This window comes from Amphiura filiformis, chromosome 3 (assembly GCF_039555335.1).
Source record: "Amphiura filiformis chromosome 3, Afil_fr2py, whole genome shotgun sequence".
Lineage (NCBI taxonomy): Eukaryota > Metazoa > Echinodermata > Ophiuroidea > Amphilepidida > Amphiuridae > Amphiura > Amphiura filiformis.
The window spans coordinates 75,972,465-75,994,026 of NC_092630.1; the positions used below are offsets into that span (position 1 = coordinate 75,972,465).

The 21,562-nt window shown below is 35.8% G+C and overlaps 1 protein-coding gene across 1 annotated transcript; it reads right to left on the reverse strand.

Annotated features, from left to right (window-relative positions):
• Positions 1-1,509: 1,509 nt before the first annotated feature.
• Positions 1,510-16,769, reverse strand: LOC140149133 (uncharacterized). The gene is made up of 5 exons (XM_072171315.1): positions 16,487-16,769; positions 15,702-15,824; positions 13,752-13,889; positions 12,914-13,006; positions 1,510-10,204 (listed from the first exon to the last, which is right to left on the reverse strand). Exons 1-3 carry the CDS (start codon positions 16,649-16,651, stop codon positions 13,797-13,799), a joined length of 381 nt encoding a protein of 126 aa, XP_072027416.1. The 5' UTR covers positions 16,652-16,769; the 3' UTR covers positions 1,510-10,204; positions 12,914-13,006; positions 13,752-13,796.
• Positions 16,770-21,562: the final 4,793 nt, after the last annotated feature.

Genomic DNA, 21,562 nt, shown 5'->3' on the forward strand with positions numbered 1-21,562 from the left:
ATATTTGAGCCCCCCTCCCCGGTTTGTTTTATTGCGTTCTCGTGTTGCTATTTGCTGATCTGATCACAGGATATCGATCATCTTGATGCAATAGCCACTACTGAAACCATATTCTACATGAGTCACATCATACGGCATATTACGGGGTATTACACCCATTGCCTTTTTTTTTTTTTCATTTCGTGAAGAAAATTAATGAGAAAAAAAATTGGACAAAGTGGTATGCAAAATGAAGGGTAAATCTCGTTCTATTGGTAGCATCGGTATCAATATGACTTGCATGCTTTTAAAGGTAGATGTAGAAGCCAAAAGTGGTACATCAGTGATCAATTTTGAGGCCATATTACTCCAGAGTTTACAGAAAATCCAATGGATATATGGGACACATTGCAGCAAGCTGATCTGAATTTCAGATTGCTAATTATGCTAAATATTCAAAGGTAAAAATATCAGTCAAAAGTAGCCATGGGTACCACAAAACGGTGTAAAAAACAGGGACATAGTAGGGTCCAGAATGGAAGTCCCGTTCTCAGTTTGAGTACAAGAAGTTTTGAAGGCGTTTTTTTTATATAGATTTGAGGACGCTGAATAAAATGAGGGGTCTGACCCATCGAAAAATGTGGGGAAATCTCGCTAGAGGGCGTTTTACAAAATGGCCGCCAAAATCCCTTAAAATCACCATAACTCGGTCAGAGAAGCACCCAGCAGCACGATTCCGATGGCTATACCCATGTCTTCAGGGTCAAGGAATCCAATAGAGTCATTTACAACAACCTAGGACCTATAATTCCAACATGGCTGCCAGAATTTCAAAATGGCCGCCAGTGAAAATTAATTTGGCTATATCTCGGGTGCAAAAAGTCCTAGGAGTATGATTCTGGTGTCTAGGCCTATACCCATGTTTACAGGGTCAATAAATCCATTGGAATAATCTAGAACAGCACAGGACCTAAAATCCCAAAAATCCCAAGATAGCCGCCAAAATTTAAAAATAACTACCACTAAAATGCAGAATTTTGCTTATAGGGGGCCTATCTGTGGTTTAGACGGCCTTGGCCTTATCCGGGTTTACGATCCTTACCTGAGGCTAAGATGCCTTTACCTTAGCATAACGCAGTCTTAATCCCAGATAAGGCCCCGTAACCCCAGATTAAGGGACGTAGACCCCATAAAAAGCAGTCCAAATCCAAAATAAGGCGCCTTAACCATAAGGAACATAAACCCCAGATAAGGCATCTAAACCCCACGTAAGGTGCCTATAGCCTTAACTCTATATGGGTCGTAAACACCAGATAAGGGTCGTAAGCATTTAGACGACTCCCTTATTAGATTCTACTTATCCGACGCTTTGAGGGGTCTATCATCCAGGACTCTCTGCGAGTGTCGTCTCCAGGACAAACTTTAGGAAGCATTTAAATGACTATGTTATCTTGTATTATTTGTATTAAATGTATTACACGAATACACGTTCGAGACATCCAATGAGAGACAAGTTGTACAAAAGCATCATTTTAGTTATTTCAGAGGGTTTGCAGCTCATGCAGTAAAATGCCATTCAATTCATAAAACTGAATTTCTCACTATTCAAAAACTTTTTCAAAAAACTAAAATCAAATCTGGAAATCATTCAATTAAAATAAGTAAAACAAATGATTATAATCCTGTTTAAAGCCATGCTACATGTATAAGCGACTTTAAACACCGCAAAAAAGGTAGACGTCTCATTTAAGACAGACCATCACGATATGCTAATTAGGGTCAGGGGTTACGGGGGTTAGTAACCCCTGGCCCTAATTAGCATATCGTTATGGTTTGCCTGAAATGAGACATTTACCAAACAAAAAGTCCACACTATCTTGACTGGATAAGAACATATTACATTGCAATTGATATAAACAAAAGTTTGATACCTCGCTTGTGTATTAAAAATTCCATATCGTCCAGATTTGAATGATATTGTGAAAATTGGTGAATTTGAAAGTTTTGCGATCCAGATCTTTATCCCATGTTCTTTGAAAATCTATGGTGCAATGCAGACTTTGCAGATCGATGAACAGTTGTGATGATGTAACGTCTAATGCAGGGCAATACATTCAAAAACGTTTGTGAATAGTGTGGACCCATCGCTATGGCATTTAAATCCTGCTACATCACTACTTCTACATGCATTTGCTGTAGAAGTAGTGACGTACAATGTAATAAGATTAATTGCCATAGCGATAGGTGAAAACACTGAATTTTTGAATGTTTTGTCCGGACTAGACGTACGCTGTAACTCTGCATCGCACCATTGATAACTATTAAATTGGCATAAAAATCTGGATCATTTCACTCGCACCTGTACGATTGGCATCTTTGAAAAGAGCGGTATTGTATTCAATCTATGATTGCACATACAACAAAGGCATGACAGGTAATGAGTGCAGCCTACTTATAGTACGGGGCAATACATTTAATTGTTTTCAAATCGCACTAATTTTCACAAAATCGGCAATTCTTAAAGGGGGACTCCGGCAATCATAACATTATGCCTTATGTTAGAAAAATAATTATCAAGCACGAATCACATTGTTTTATTTAAAACAAACTCATATTGACCATAAAAACGAATAAAAACAGTCGGCTCTCAACACGCGATATTCAAAATTCCCGCTCCAAAATTGTCTAAGTGCAATGACGTAATGGTTACTTGTGTTCAATTGTCGTCAGCCTTCATTGTATTACTGTGACGTCATTGCACTCGGCGCCCGGGAATTTTGAATATCGCGTGTTGAGAAACGGATGTTTTTATTAGTTTTTATGGTCACTATGAGTTTGTTTTAAATAAAACCATACGATTCGTGCTTGATAATTATTTTTCTAACATATAACTAGGAATAATGTTGTGATTGCCGGAGACTTCCTTTAATACGTTTATATCAGTTTCAATATTCTTATGAAGAAAAAATAGTGTAGTCCCTCTTTCTGGGAGGTGTTTATATCTGGTATCATAAAGGCTATATAGCTATACTTACTATATAAATGGAAAAATATTCAATTAAAATGATCAAAAACATGATTAATGTCAATTTGCATTTTTGGGGTAACTATATAGTTTAGTTACGTTGCAGCAATACATAATAATATAACATAAAGGGAAAAGTGAGTGGCAAATATAAACGGACCACAAAATAATTGAAGGTGTCAGCTATTTTCACCCCTGTATAACCTTTCACCCCTGTATAACCTTTCACCCCTGTATAACCAAACCAAAGACATAATCAGAATCAGCAGCTGCATCTAGTTTTAATTTTCTTTGTTTAGGATATACGGGGTGAATAGAACATAACTGGTACCTTTTAAGGAATTAAAATTCTTTTGCTGTCTGCCTATTTTAATGCATGGTAATTATACTACAAACCCTCATTTTAATATCCTACTATTGTAAGTTTGGAAAACAACTATAACAATATAAATACAACTCTTGAGAATCTTCAAACTACAAGGCATGCATGTGTTTTTACCCATGCATAGAATCTGGGTGAAATGGTATAATTTCAATATGAAATATAAATGACAAATACATAATAATATTATACACAATACATTTTATAACACGACACTTAAGAAGACCACTGGTGTGCAACAAAAGTTTACGCATGGCAAGGGTTATTGCTTTGGGTTATGTTTTGTGCGCCTTTTATTTGGAAAGGCAGGCTGCAAAAAGAAGTATACAATTGCATTTTTATTTCCAAGTAAAAAAGCGCAACGGTATAAGTAATGTCTAGATTACCAGGAGGACCGCTTTACTTGGTTAATGTTCGGATTCAAAGTTTTTGGATTATCTCAAGGGTCTAGAAAACGAGTTGGGCCACTTTCACCATAGTTCAAGTCCAGAATATCAAGCTTGATGTATACTAGGCCAAGAAATAGTTTCATTGTTTGTCTTTTGTTTTCCTGATGCGCACTGCATGATAACACAATTTTATTCGCAATGTTAATATAATAATTCTCGACTAGGATGAAAGAGGCCGAACTCGTTTTCTACTATAGATGAGATAATTGAACAAAACGTTTGAACCCGAGCATTAAGTGAGACCTCTGGTAGCATAGACATTACTTATGACATGGCAAAATATTTTAAACAACTTGGGTCGTTTAAAACAACATAACGAGTTTGACATTCTTAAACCGTTGTTTAATACTTTTTGCAGTGTAAAAACAAGAAAAATTATGTCGTTGCGCTTATTTATTTCTTACGTTCTCAAGTGTTTGAAATAAAAATGTGACCGTATAATTTTGTTTTTTCGTTACAGCCTGAAGAACTTTGCACGCAAGAAAAATATACGGAAGTTCAATATATCTACATTTGCAAGATAGCTTTTGTAACTTGCAATGAGGTAGCTATGCTATTTCGGCGGAGTCAAGGCATAGTGTGTTTTTACGCCAACGCTTATACCAGGCGCATATACAGAACTTCAGCAACCGGGGTGGGGGCGAATTTCTTGGTGAGCTAAGAAAGACTCATGAAACGTATAAATATAACATACTGAAGCTGAATGGTCAAATGTGATTTAAATTGGAAAAAATTCGTGCAAAGCAAGCCTAGATTGCTTTTTGAAAGCTGAAATGGTCAAATATGAGATTAATTTCGTCAAAATCACATGTTTTTTCTCAAATTTCTTCTCTTTTTTTTGATGCCCCTAAAAAGGGCTGTATACGCTATAGGCCTACTGCACATATACGTTAATTGAAGCAATTCAAAATCACTCTACTGCGAGTAGTAGTTTTAAATTCAATTGGCGTACGTGTAGAAGTTCGTGTTGGCGTCCGGGGTTGGCGTAAATATAGCAATCTCTCCATATGTACATTGCCTCTTTAACACACTTCGGAGCTTCGATCAAGTACATTCAAATGGCCCTTATCCTAACACTACAGTTAATATACTTTCAGGAAGGATCGTGTTTGGCGAATAACTTATTTTTACCATATCTTTAAATCTACGACCGATATGGTGTAATTAAGCCCAATAAAATACCGCCCAACGTGACCCTTCCTACAACCCGTATCTATTTTGTGCGTATACAAAATACGCATCATCGAAAGCAATTGATGTCCAAGAAATATTATAACCATGATCGAGCCTCGTTTATACCCTCGACTGATTTTAGACGGCGTTTTCCTGCATTCTCAAACCAAACGAAAAAGACCGGAGTTGTATGACGCATGGATTGTCTGATTTTACCGTAATACCTGGAGTTTAAGCGTCATGCTGCATGGCAATAAGGCGAGTGGAGATCACTGTCCCAGTAATGACGGTTGCATACCCCTCCTCTAGGTCTGTATAGCCTTACAGGGTGCCTCAGAATAATTATAGTACCGGTATACCAGCACCTTATATTAACCATGTTAACCATGTCAGAGGTTGGAAGTGAGTAAACATCAGAACTGTCATATGGACCGGTACTACTCGTTCTGGGACACCTTGTACACTTACGGGCTTCGTGATACACAAACATGACAAAAGTACGTGCACATTAGCATGATATAGTGCGCAAAAATGTTGGGTTCTTCAAATATAGGCTTGTTACTATATGCGTATAACATGAGCAAGTAACGTTTAACATTATCTCTCAAAACTCTTGCCAAATTTTTGAAAGAATCAACAATTTTTCCTGAAGAAAAAGGATCTTCTGAAAACTCCCGTCATTATCCTGGCGGTTAATATTATAATTGGTACGCACAAAATAAAGCGCATGGTGTTGTGATGCAATTTTGGTTCCGGTGCCGAAACAATCCAATATCAATATAGCCAGCTATGAATGCAACACAAAAATCACCTGAAAGCCCAATTTTCTTGCTTCTACTTCAGGCACACTGCACACGTACTTCTTAATCTTAACTGAAGGTTAAACCTGCAAACTGCAAGTCTTGAAATACATCAACAGTAAAAGAATCACATGCGTTTACTGATTATATAGGCTCATCAACGAACCGATCAACGGTGGTTTTTCAGTCAAACCTCGTATTAAATCGTGTTTGAATTTTTATACATGTCAGGTACATTATCAACATGGTCATATACCGTTTTAAGTCACAATGATCCGAGTAGGCATCTATGGTATAGGCTATTATGTTAATTAATTATGACAATGGCGTTTCAGAAAAAAATTAAAACAAGATTTAAAATTCGACTGATTTACGTCCCTCTCTTTTTAACATAATTTTTAAACTGGTGTCGTTCTCACGTCGTCAACTTTATATAAGGAAAAAAAAAAAAAGGGATAGAGTGAAACGTAAAATAGCGAGGATAAATGGGTTCTGTGAAAGCATACTTACCGGAAAACACCACTGACAACATCGCCGGGCAACATATCCAAAAATTTGCCAATACAATCAAAGACCCCTTATTGCAAAAGCATTCGTTTTTTAAAACAAGAACTATATATACTCAACTACCCCGCTAGCCACACTATATGGGACATTCATGTGCGGTCGCAACTTTCAACATCGGGATCTTTCAGGGGCAGAATTGTGGGGAAAATGCTAAAAATTTGGCCTTTCTAAGGAAAATCACAAAAATGAGTTTCAAAAAATTGTAACAGGTGTCGTAACAGTGATTCCACAGGGTCTGGGAGCAATAATTGGCCTTTTGGCAGGTTTGGGAGATAAACAAGAAAAAACGGGGTCCTTGATGAAGGGAAGGGGGCATTTGGGGAAAAACAAGACAAATAGCCTATGGTATATCTTGGGAAAGTAAATTTTTTTTTGGGGGGGCTAGAAAAATATGGTGTCGGGGAGGGGGGGAACAGGGGTCAGGGAGCAAACATAATTAACGAGTGCCCCCGGTCAGTCACGCATTGGCCCGATTGTTTGATTTAAAAAAATTTAAAAAAAAGATTGCACAAATTGGGGCGAAGCATATGGACCCCATGCATGATATTAAAGCCACGGAATGTTTTAAGACAGGTGTCTCCCAAGCACAAGGAAAATAAACAATAATTCAAAACTCAAAATTAAAGCGGAACAAAAGACAAAATCAAAATGAGAATGTCCCGACAGAAAGCCAAGACAGTATTATAGCAAACATATGACACACTGAAATATTTCCAATGTAGGCCTAATGCTGTATAAAAACCAAAATGCAAGAAAATGCCATTTCCAGAATCTCAACGAACAAACGGCCACTGCGGTGCACCGAACCCAATTTGTGTTTTAGACCTGAAGATTTCTAGGCCTTATCTGATGGCATGCCTTCATTTCATGGGCGTCAAGTCCCCCACTTTTTGACAAAATTAGCCATTTTTAGCTCTTTAGACAACATTAGACAGTTTAGGTCAAATGTTACATGTGTTATCAAGGCGGATGCTTTAGTTCATTCATTCATTAAGATACTGCTAACAGCATTTTCTGCAAACTTAAGACCATTCTCATTGGACATTTCTCTAAAAGCAAAGCGAAATATAAAAACCCGACAACCTCTCGAGAAAGACAAAATTGAAATACAAGCTTCATAACCAAGTCGCCATGCGTATGGCATCGTATCATGTATACGACAATTAACGTAAATCCAAAAAAACACGCGCGCTCTATAACATAAACTAAGATATTCTTGTCTGCGCCACGAGTGTACTCAATAACAAAATAAATTGTGAATTCGCAAAGCAATCTTTCTTCAATGAGTCAATGGCGATGATGCATGCAACATGTCTTTATTCATATGAACAGTCCTTTCGGATGGGCAAATGTAATCAATTTTTTGCTTTATGGAGTCTGCCTCATAATAGGCCTATAGAATGGATTTATGTAAGAAGCAGGTGTTTTCTTATTCAAATATTTTATCAGGATGTTCACACTTCCTGATCAAGTTCCCCATCATTAGCATAATGTATCTTGGTAATATTGAATGCATCATCATCATAACTATACAAGTACGTATCTTCCTGCTCATCATCACAATCCTCCTCAAATAAAATCGCAATTTGCTCGATGCGTTTTGTCCATGTTATAGTGCTAAAACCTAGGCCCGCATGCTTTTCAATAAATCTTTTTAGTTGGTGGTTTACCATGTGTTAGTTTAATGACTACACGTGCATTACATCACAATGAGTGCATTTTCAAACATCACAAGGATTGGACCAACGTTATAATGTTTGAAATTCTACTCTATAATAATACACATGTACATCGTTTTACTATTTATTATTACAAATACTTTTACCCCGTTTTTACACCATTATACAAAAGTATATATATCTAATATTACCAAACATCAAGAGGTTTGGACCAACGTAATGATGTTTGATACAATAGATGTTCATTACGCACACATACGCTAATGAAAGGTGTCATATATATTATTCTTTACATTAAAAAATTAAAATCCTATGTCCCGTCACACAGTTCTCATACTATCATGTACCTACCAAAAGGTTTGGACCAACGTGATGGTAGGTACTGCAGCCCTGAGATCGTCTAATACGCTTATTCTTGGTGGATCAATTATGTATACCGAATTCAAGTAATACCTACAATATATTTCACATTTATTGCCAGTGTCAGAACCTGGAACCTAGTGGATATACGTGCAGCAGCAGTCAGCAAAAAGGCACCAATATACTGCAGATTAGCGAATAAATAGAATCCAAGGTGATACGAGCAACGTAGGCCTACTCTCCTAGTAGATCACTTATTAGGAATAATTAGCCAACGTTAGCCATTTCTGCAATCCCATAATTCCAAGGTCAAAATTTATATGAGAGTAAAATTCAAAGTTGTTTAAATTTTGTTAATAATTCTAAACATTCCTGGGGCCATAAGGTTTAAGAAAATAAATAGTTCGACCTATCTACGACTTATCGTTCAGGAGTTATGAGCAAAAAGGTCGAAGGTCAGCAATTAGAGACCATTTTCATTAAAATTGGAGGAAATCTTCTGTTTTGACCATGTATCCCAAATGTTGACCTTCGACCTTTGTGCTCATAACTCCGGAACGATAAGCCGTAGATATTTAAAATTATATCACTCATACATACATTCTAGACAGTTCATTGGTTGATTACCATTTATCATTTTTACTATCACCCTCTCCGTGTGATAGTCTTTACCATCATGTGCTCTGCCGTAGTGCGCCTGCGCCAAGCCGTGCGCTGACTCTTGGACTCGCCGATTTAGTTATGGGGTGGACCCCAAAATGTGAAGTATACCACGGCAAAATATGGTGTTATGTTGATGAAAAAATTTATTTCCTACCTTAAATAGTATTTTAGTAATATAATTTATGCATGAGTGATATAAAACAAATATGATCGAAATATAATCACTTGGTGAAAGATGTATTGTTCCATTCCACTCGCCGTTCCGGCTCGTGGAATGGAACAATCCATCTTTCACCTCGTGATTATATTTCGACCATCACACTCATAGACAGTTAATATTTGTATACTATACATTTTCTGAATCCTCATGATCTGTGGAATATTTTGGAATAAGGTAAAACAAGTTTGACACAAAGGGCTAACATTTGACGTATTTTTTTCTCTAATAAGCTAACCCCAAGGACATTGGGCTCAATTGTGGCACCAAAATTGCTTAATCTGCAGTACTAAATTTTGTGAGTTAGGTAGATATAACAATTTACCAACAAAACCGGTTTGTTTGTAAGATAAAGAATTAAAACGGTATTAGTTCTTCAGCGAACTATAAGTCGGATCAAATTGAGAATATAATCAAACGAGCATCGGTTATATCAAGTTGAAGAAAACGATATGTAAAATAACCGCGCTAATCAAACTAGGGGCAATTAAAAAAATGACTTTTTAAACAAACAAATAAAATCTTAAATCTTAAACAAAAACAATTGTATGATTCCACCAAGAAGGCGTTTCTTCCATAAAACTATCAAAAGTATGTTTTTTTCTGTGCATTAAATGTTTTTATGTTACTGGTTCCTGGTGAAATCAGAGTTTCTCGAATTAAACGCTAGAGTCACGCCATTTGCATTTGCTCCTATAGTTTTATAGTCTCTACTTCTCAGCCGTTTTGATCGTATAAACCACGCAATCCTCAACAACACCGCTTGTAAAATAGGGTGCCGTGTGAGTTGAAACACTCTTCCACAGGCCCTCTGTAATCTTTGCCTGGATTGCGGCGTCGAGTTTTCCATCATTGAATTCGGAAGCCTCTTTCAGGTAAACCTGAGCGATGTTGAAGAGGATGGAGCCGCCTAGTTTAGGGAAAATAAAAATAAGCTGAGCAAAAAGTTCATTAGCAAAAAAATACTTACCGGTATTGTTCTGTAAAAAAATAAACGTAGAGTGTGAATAAATTCAAATCATACTTGAAATCCCCGCATTATACTTTTCCAATAAAATTGAACATTAATATTAAATCGGAACTTTTTTATGGAAACTGTCACCAGAACATGCACTTTTTAGTGCAATGCAAAATTAGTATGGCAAAATAATGAGCACCACAATGACAAAAGAATCGTCATTGTTAAAAGAATCGTCATTGTTATTCCATTCACACGGTATTATTGTAAATGAAAATGATGACTGGCCTAAACGGACTAGCTACTCCATTCACTAAATAATGATTTGCCTTTCGAAAATGATCGGCACTTCGGTTTGGTTTTGATCGTTTGATCCTGAACTGGGAATGAAACCAAGTCAAGGTTTTCTGGTCGTCAAGAATTAAATCGGAACCTTTTTATGGAAACTGTCACCAGAACATGCACTTTTTAGTGCAATGCAAAATTAGTATGGCAAAATAATGAGCACCACAATGACAAAAGAATCGTCATTGTTAAAAGAATCGTCATTGTTATTCCATTCACACGGTATTATTGTAAATGAAAATGATGACTGGCCTAAACGGACTCCATTCACTAAATAATGATTTGCCTTTCGAAAATGATCGGCACTTCGGTTTGGTTTTGATCGTTTGATCCTGAACTGGGAATGAAACCAAGTCAAGGTTTTCTGGTCGTCAAGATATTACTTATTCTACTACACGATCATATTTACGCCATGAACCCTTATATTTTTTTTTTCTAAAAAGCAAAATGAAATTGCTAATCAGGAAATAATCAGGATAATAATACGCATTATAGGCGCTGGAATGAAATCGCAATTTTCTTAATTTTACATCATTTGTTTGGCTAGAAATAAAGTGGTCAGTGAAAAGTAACATTTAACTAGGAATCGATTCTTGATGCAAATCACACATTATGGCTTTAATTGAGCATAGCGTTTGAGCCCGAATTACCATTAAAGAAACCAGAAAAGGTTTTTTTAGTTAGCCAACAGATGTTAGTTGATATATACTGATTTCACTGCATATAACATTGTTGCCGTGATCTCTTTTTTTTCTAAAAGGCGAAATTGCAATAGTATAATTTTTATTGTTAGTCTGGATATTATATAATTATCATTAAGTGAATTGCGAGGAAAACCCGCCTGCATGACCCTGGATATGAGTCTATGGCGACAAACGACCATGAGTGTTGTTTAATTAGTAGTCTGGTCTTTGTTTAAACAATTACGTAATTGAAGAACAGTCCATGCCGTAGGGTTTCCTGAACAAATACCAACATTATAATTTATATCTTACATCTGGCACCATGCGCAGCAGAAGAAAGTGAAATTAATTTGGCGCAAATCTGCGTGTTCAATATACTGAGCACTCTGTATTTTTACCCGGTATTACCTGATAAACCAAACTCACAATCGATTCATCAAAAGCCAGCACGTTTCTACTGCACTGACGTGTACCGAAAAATGTTTTTTCTCACACCCAATCTGTTTTGTATGTCACGACGACTACACAAAACAGATTTATACATGGTTAGTCAAATCCCAAGTTTATATTTGCTCAAAATTTTCCTAATATTGCCATGTTGGCATTTAATGATTTATTTAGGGCCTATACAATGTATACCACACGAAAATCGCCAACATCTCCAAGATCGAATGTGTAATATATGTATGCTTTTTTTTTTTTCTTTTGATTGGTCAAAATGAAATCGGCCTATATACTGCGCACAAAAAGTAGCGTACACTTAAAAGCAAAAGCAATACTAATACTAAATCTAACCAAAACAACTAGTCAATAGATGGAGAATTTTGTTCTGCGTATTTTGATACCTCATTAATCGGCACGAGGCGACTTTATTTTCATAAATTATACTAATTTGAATGAAAAAGCGAGTAGGCCTATTCAATTCAAATATGACAAAATTTGTTTCTACAGTCCATGATTAGACGCTGTATTGGATGAGCACGGCAAGCAAGCCAGTGATCTGTATAAATAATTGAGTCCGTTACGTGAAAATCACCTAGGAGGAAATATTTCAATTATGTCACTTTTGACATTGCTGCTCGGGGAAATTAAGTCGTATCGTGTCGAATGTGGTATAAAAATACGCAGAAAATTATCCATCTATTGATTGCTTCATTGGTAATTTGGGTTGAATGTCTTTACTTTTGTTATGTACGGATATTTTGTGCGCAGTAGGTCCTATAATATGTCCAATCTGGTCCAATGTATGTTTCCATCCCCAACATGAAATTTGTGTGACAACATCACGAGACAACAGATGATAGAAACATAATTGACCATCTTAGCTTTCACAAAAGCCCGGAATATCGAGCGAGGTCATGATGCCTAATTGCTATAACGGACGGCATGGTCCAAATGACTTGTGATTGTTAAGAGATGTATATAATAATATTTCTCATCTAATTATCAAGTCGTCATGCATTAATGCATCACACAGATGATAAGTAATTGCGCGGGAGGGCCGGGAATGCAGAATGGTACTCTACATGTGCATCATTGATAGTAAATGGATGAAGAAGATGTGCATAAAAGAACGTATGCCCGAATAGAAGAGTGACCCGGTGATACAGCCTTTATTGAGGAGCGTACTTACCTGGCTTTACCATCCTAGTGAGTTCATCAAAGCACGTCTGATTCATATGCCCAGGGCAAAATGCGGCACATGCGGCGATGACATCATATGTATCTATTAATATATTAATTACAATAGTTCGAAAACAAAATGGAAAAAAACACATTGGGGTTAAGAAACCATTTATAAACAATCTTAGAAATCAATTCATAATATTACATTTATTTTATTTTATTTATTTTTTATAAAATACAATTTGCCCGGGACCGTTGCATCAATTTGAACGGCGATTCATAATTCATTTATGGTCACACCATTATTATAAGGCAAAGTAAAATAAAAAAAAACATGTTGCACGTCCGGGTTTTTGAAAAAAAGAGCAAGAGGAGAATTTTTATTTTCTATTTTTTATCGCAAAATCGGTGTAAATACCTATAATTAGAGCTGTTTAAGCGTATACATGTAGGCCTACAATAATGCCTGGAAAAAGGAGGAGGCCTCTTTTTATTTGTTTTTCTGAGAGGTAGGCTCCCTCTAATTATCATAAAACCTTCCAAAAGTGTTTCTTGTATAATAACAAGGCTATAGAAAGCATCTCTACTTCCTAGACATTTTTTTTGAAAAGTTATAAAAGATTTCAAAAAATAAAAATAAAATTGAACAAACCTCAAAAAACTGAAGCGGGAGGGGACGTGAAAGATGTTTATTTTTTTATTTGGCCTAATATATGCTTGTGACATATTTCATTAAATATTGCAATTTCATTCCAATTCATTTCCTCAGACTCAAAGCGTGAAATGTACAATTTAAAGGCAACGCAACTATTCAATAAATCACATATTCCTGATGCAACACTCACCATCTTCTATTTTGGTAGTGTGACCCTCTCTAACACAATCACATATCAAGTTGATATAGATGTTCTTTTGCTGCATTCGTCTATCATAGCCTGGGAAGGATCTAGCGCCGAGAGATTGGTATATCCCATTTTCTGTAACTATACATTAAAAAGAAACAAAGCTATCAAACAAATGAATTGAATTCTAGGAACAATTAGCCGGAGTGGTGTAATAATAATTTGCTTAATAGTTGTTACATGGTCTAATGAACATCAAATATATCTTAGTCTTTCGGACATCGGCAATAACAGATTTTTAATTATTATTTATTTCAATTAATAAGCCGCCTACCAGGACACAGTACTAATTAGTAATAATGTCGTCATTTTGTATCTGTATTCCTATGCAGTTACTATAGGCTTACTTCACAAAATTTTACGTGTAAGAATAGGTGGATTATTTTCATTATCAAGCTGATAATGAGGTCTCTTTGTCCATGTTCATGACCATGCACATCTTTGCAGGGCGACATCTTTGTCCTTGTTTCATGTTCACCTACACATTTACATGCCGCATGAATGCAATTAAGGGGGTACTACACCCCTCGATAAATTTGTGTACATTTTTGCATTTTTCTCGAAAAATATAACACACTGGTAACAAAAGTTATGTATATTATTGGGGCAAGGAACCCAATTACTACACTGAAATTTCAAAACTCGATATGTTCTGGGTTTTAAGGGGTACTACACCCTGTGGTAAATTTGTGACTATTTTTGCATTTTCTCAAAAAATATAACACACTGGTAACAAAAGTTATGTATATTATTGGGGCAAGGAATCCAATTACTACACTGAAATTTCAGTGACTCAAGACAAAGCGGTTCAGTATATATGATAGAAATGAGGTACATCCCTCCCAGAGGTACCTCATTTCCTATCATATATACTGAACCGCTTGTCTTGAGTCACTGAAATTTTTAAATACTACATATTTTTGATGTTATTTTGGTTCACAACGTCAAAGTACTTATCAAAGCATTTTATTTATATTTCAGAAAAAGAGGATTATTAATCATTTTTAATCAACAATGACCTTTTCACTCTTGTAAATTATCACATGCAGTACTTATTTGTGCATTAGTTTATTATTTCTTGGTTCATTACAAAAAATGTCATCCAAACTGTTGACAAATTACATATTTCTTCACACATGGTACAAAACATATTGGTGCCATTTATATGTGCAAATCTTTAAGCTATTTCTGGTTTTTGTGCAATGAACGGGTCATTTTGGTTTTAAAAACCAAGGTCAATTCAGTTGAATCCCGGGAATCAGGTCTATTCATTTGTATTGTAAGCTACAGTTCAGTTCCTTTACTATTTGCAAGCTGAATTGCTTAATTCATTATTGTCCCCGGCTATATGTTCTCAAAATTACTGGTATAGAGGCAACTCAAACCTTACATGAATCATCTTTGTCCTTTGGGTCAAATTAAACAACTACAGCTACAATAAATGGGAGGGAGGGGGGCTTTTTGTAAGGGTACTTTGCGATCCACAGCTTCATCCACCCAACTTGCTCCAAAAAGTTGAGATTTACCCTCAGAAATCTTGCATGAACTACATCATTATTGTGTGCACCAGCTTTCTTTAATACAGATTCGGTCGTTTCACAAAGATATCAATTATCATGATTCAATTTGTATTTTACAGCAGCAGCCTATGGGGGCAATGTGTAACCCAAGATCCTAAATATTTGTTAGGATCTTTGGTGTCACTGAAGTTTTTAGAAACACTTTTTTGTGGATATCTATTGAGCCATAACCATGTTATTAAACCTAAAAAGATGCTAAAATCAATAAATCACACATATAGTCCACCCAATAACCCCAAGGGCAGACTATCTATAATCAATCATTTAAATACTTCCATGGATCAATCAAGGGGCCCATCATGGGTCTACTCACACGTGTACCCAGTGCACCATCACCACATCCACAGTCTAGAATATTGGCATCCTTGTTGGGTTGCGCCTTAGTTACAGCTTCAGCCATTGTCATGCCACCAACGTATCCAGTTATCTCGAAAAACTAAACAAAATAACACTTTTGTTAATTATCATGATGGGAATTCATGATATCGGTTGGGGAATTAATGCGTGTCATGGCATATATAAATAAAAGTTCTTTAGCCAAAATATCCGGGGCGAAATCACAGTTGGTAAAAAAAATGCCATAACCAAAAATGCCCTATATCAAGTTGCTCCACGGCTGCTCTCTCAAGGTTATTCTTTGCATGATTTCTTGCAGGCCCATAGCATCACAGATGAGATAGAATCTGCTGTACTAGTACATGTAGCTGCATCAGTCATACATATTTTTATTAAAATAATGCACATCTCAGCCAGCCACCCGGGTTCAGCCATCTACTCATGTGATCTGATGAATAGAAAAAGCAAACCAACCCATCTTTCGACTAATTTACATCATAATCAGTGGCGTCCACATGTTTTCAAAAGTGTGGGGCCACGGGACCCCGACGGCCGACTGTACATCCCCAGAACACGATCATGTCAGACATTAATATTTTGTTCTGGGACTGATTATTCGGACTATACACCCCCCCACCCCCCTGTCTTGCCGATTTATAAACCACCTCCTCTTTGAAGTATTGCTCATTTTTGGCATCCGCAACACGCGCGGGACACACCCGCATGCCAGCAATGCCACAAGGACAAGAAACTACCGCTCACCTTGCCAAAGCTTTTTGCGTACGTATCATAGTGGGCGACCAATTCATCTAATTTTCCTTCTGCTCCAAGTACTCTTAAACGCTCCCTATATCGCTGGAATTTCAGTAAAATTGCATCGTCATGAACATGATGACTGGATATTCCGTTTTGAATCAAGTCCGCCATTTTATCTGGAAGATGTTTTTCGGTGATGCGGAGGATGCGAGATGTACTGCTGCTTCTCGCTCGGTCTGCTGTGCTCTAATGTCGTACGGAACAGGTAGTGCAAATCAGTGTGGCCGGTGGTGGAGGCTATTTTTATTACGGTACAGTGGTTTACACTGTCTTAATTTATGTGACCGCCTGTGACCTGCAATTGTTAGCGCCCCCGGGCTTGATTTATGAGTTTACCATATTTACTGTTTCCCGCCCGCATCCAAAATTGAGAATTGCAAAATATTTAATAATTATTTGATTTTTATATGACATGCTAGTTTCTTACTTTGATCATCTTAGAGGCTGTGTAATTATGAGCGGGGTAAATTTCCAAATGGCGTGCCAAAAATTGCTTTCCAAATTTCCCCCAGCCTGCCGAAAAAACGCTTGCTCACCCCCCCCCCCTTTGGACATGCCAAATTGTTGGTATCCCAATTTCCATTTGCAAACCTTATGATGGTCTCTTTGAGACCATTTTTTACTCTCTAGAGATAGGCCTACATGTTGAGAGCACAGCGAGCAAGAAAATGTGCATATTTATTTAAAGTCATAATGTACGATCTTATATAGGCCTAGGCCTATGAATTTGGTTAATTTTTTTTCAAACCTGATTTTTTTGCATATTTGTAATGTTTACACATGTCACAACTTGCACCTAAATGGAATCAGCCAAATTTGTTGCGTTTGTAGGTAAACAGAGCAAAGTTCGACATAAAGTCATAACTCAAGAAATTATGACTTTATGTCCGCCCATAGAACTGCGTGTTAAACGGCCAAAATAACAACCAGTGTTTCTTTCACGTTACCTCGTTATTTCAGCTCAAAATGGACAGAAACAATTCCCGATCATTATTACTAGTTTTATTTCAGCATTTTGAGTATATAAGGGTGGTGCAATAATTATGTACCCCCGGGGCGTGAATTCTCAAAATGGTCTGCCAAAAATCGCTTGCTTTGGCCGTGCCAAAAACCTTTGCCCCCCTTTCGACGTGCCAAAAACCTTTGCCCCCCTTTTGACGTGCCAAAAATCTTTGCCCCCCTTACACATGCAAGATTTTGGGAACCCGAATTTAAAACCTTAAATTGTCTTGAAATATAATGCGAGCGCAGCGAGCAGGAAATTTTGCATATTTGAACGTGTTCGTAACATTTTCCTACGCCTTTTTAGGGCGTAATATAGAAAAGGTGCCCAAAATATCTGTGCCAAAAATTGCTTGCCCCCCTTTCGACCTGCCAAAAATCGCTTGACCCCCCTTTCGACCTGCCAAAAAATGCTTGCCCCCCCTTTTGGCCTGCCAAAAAATCTTTGCCCCCCCATAATTCACCCCCGGGTAGTACATAATTATTGGGTACCACCCCTAATGACAAATTTAAAATTTGAAGGAAATCGTACATAAGCCTTTAATTTAAGGGGGTACTACACCCATTGCATTTTTTTTTTGCATTTTTGCATTTTGTGAAGAAATGAGAAAAGAAATTGGACAAAGTGGTATGCAAAATGAAGGGGCAAATCTTCTCGTTCAATTGGTGGCATCAGTATCAATGATGCTTCTAATAAAAAAAAAAAAAAATTGGTACATCACTGATGTTTTAAATTCACTTCATTTTGGAAAGCTTACTATCAACGGATTTCGTTAACATTTTGGATATGTGTTGCCTAATACATTAGGGAAATAATGTTGATATGTAAAATGGGAATAAGTGGTCCCTGATTTCTTTTATGACTTCATAACTTGGTGCTCACAACTATCAAAAACAACCGGTTAAAATGCTTCTATTTTCAATGTTGAGCTGCATTTTATATTTTGAACTTGCGACACTATGTCACTGAAACTTAATTAAGCCATAGGTAACAGGTTACCACAACCACACTACAGCAATGTTGAAAAAGATTGTATTTTTGTCACCTATACCACCATATTAGGTAGTTTTCCGTAAGCTTCATTTTTTTGATTTTTGAAACTATTTTATATATATTTGCCCAATCCATCTGAACTAGGCAATCTAAATTGTACTCACCAAGGTATTTTTAGTATATACCTCACACATTTCCATTATATATCCAGTAACAGCCAAAATATCAAAATTGATGCCTCGTTATGACATGTGATATCACAGACTATCACATATTCAAAATTGATGCCTGAATTTGACCTGAACCAATTGACCTATAACCTGACCTTTGATGACCTTATAGCCTTTTTTATTCTCTTTTCTTAACAACACATTATAGAAGATACATACATGGCGTAGTATTAAATTGTCTATGTGGAAGAGATTAGGCCTATTTAATTTATTCAGTGTTATAATCAGTGATACATTTCTATAGATAGTATAACAAAGGATTTAATGTATTCTATTCATGTATTCTACCTGGACATGTTCAATAGAATAAATTATGGTTTGTTATGAAACACACATCCTCAGTTACCAGGATACAGTAAACAAAAAAATATATAGGGCTAAAATGATTTTCTAAAATGGTTTAAAACCACTTTGTATGTAGAGATATTTTATAAGTTCAGGACATGAGATGATCAACATATTTATATACTTCATAAATTTGCAACAAAAAAAAGAAGATGGGTACTGATGAAAATCAGGGTATTATATCGCCTTAAGGGATCTGATATTAACGTTTAGCGACGTTTTCACGTATTTTTTGTGGAAGCTGAGAGTACATCATCAGACATATTGAATTATCGAAATATTGTATTATGAATACGAGGAATGTCGATGTCCTTCTGATATCAAATAATTTTGATTTTCTTTTTCAATTCGCGATACATGTGTATATTATACAAATTTTATGACAAATTATTAAATTTAATATTTTTAATTTTTTTGATATTTAACAGTCCTTGAAGTAAACTTTATAAATCTAATGATATAGGCCTATAATTGAAGTGTATGTAGGCCTAGCTGGGAGGAAAATCCGGCGATCAATTGAAAATTTTGACCTTTCATATTGAAGATATAGGCCTACATTTTTCCCAAAAAAGACCTAATTGGTGTTTTTTGAAGAAAAAAAATCCATATCTTCAATACGAAATGTCAAAATTATTGATCGTCGGCTTTTCACCCAGCTACATACACGTTAAGTACATAGGCCTATCATTGAATTATAAAGTTTACTTCAATAACTATTAAATATCAAAAATATCAATTTTTAAATCATTTGCCATAAAATGTGTATTACATTGCGAATTTCAAAATTAAAATTATTTGATATGAAAGGAATCTCCGTATATGTCTGATGTGCTCTCATGTCCCACAAAATACTGTCCAAACGTTCATACCCCATCCATAAGCGTATCCATACTGTTTTCCTAATATTTCCTAAGCCTTTTTAGAGTGTTATGAATGCAAATAACCCCCCCCCCCCCCTCGGCTTGCCAAAAAACCCTTTCGGCTCGCCAAAAATTCTTGCCGCCTCCAAAAAATACCCTCCCACCAGATGCTGAATAAACAAATAACACAACATTATCAATGTATAAAATCCACCACTGCTGACTTGAAATATAAGTTAGTGACCGAATCCCATAATAGATGATAATACCTGAAGCGTAAGTACTAAATTCAACAACAATATAATGACAAGAACAAAATGATATATTTAATTTTTGCAAAGTCCTATACCGTATACATATTATAATAATGATATATCAAAAGTACACGATAATTATTCACATGCAGATTGATGATTCAAATGAAAAGTTCATTCCATATTGCGTAGACATATTCTAGTCAGTGAAACAATAATAATTATATTTTTATTTATATTTTACCAATACCAAAGTTTATAATTTAAAAATCCTTTAAAAGGAATAGGGATAGCAATTGAAGAACTGCCAAGATAAATAAAGGTGTAGTTATGATATTGAAAAATAGGGCAATTAAAAAAACGACTCCTTTCACTTTTTGCGTTTTATTTCATAAATAAAGTCCTTTCCAGAAACCGCAGTGATTGTAAAATGTGTGCTTAGATAGTCATTTGTTTGTGACAAACAATTTTAGCCCTCGCTCTTTGTCGATAAAAATGCCAGTAGATTCTAATGCTTAAATTGTCAGGAGCGACTTTTATTCCAGTGATATCTATGTTGTTAATGTTCCTCAAAATATTTTTATAGCATTACAGTATGACTTTTGTGAAATTTGAAACCTAATCTCTAACTAGTTGTAGAAATGATAATTGGAAATAATAGTGGTACAATGTTATAGCCATTTCTTTCTTCATGGCATGTTATTAAGTATCCTTTGACCCTATTATAAATAAGCAACTGACTTTAATAATCTGCATTGTTTGCAGTTGAAGTGAAAACTTTATTGAAAGAACCACAAATGTAAGCAATGTAAATATTGGCATTCTACTCCAGAAATTTAATAAATTTTTATAGATTTAATTTACTTTGTAATATTTTTTTTATAATAGTATAAGATAGGTAGAAACCAATAATATCAAATATAATTGTGTTTGTGTTGGGTAGTTATACATTTCATAAAAATGTCAAACACACCTAATCACCATATTGTTATATTGTCTCTCAAAAATTACTACATATGTTCATACATTTAAACTTAGACTGATAAACAAAATGAACTCGTAAAAAAGTAAATGTTAACCTATATTCAATTTAATGCACAAAACAGACATTTCCTGATTTGTGTAATGTTGGGTTATACTGAACATTTTACACAATAATAGTGCTAAAAAGTATCCAATTCAAATAGCAAATGCTTTTCATTTCCTGGGAAATCAATTTAAGGAGCTCAACCCTGCTAATAGTAATAAACTATTTATTAGCTGCACTAACACCATACTGATGGCGCATCGTGGCCACTCTACCGACAATAACAATTTATTTTGTGCGGGTATCCATG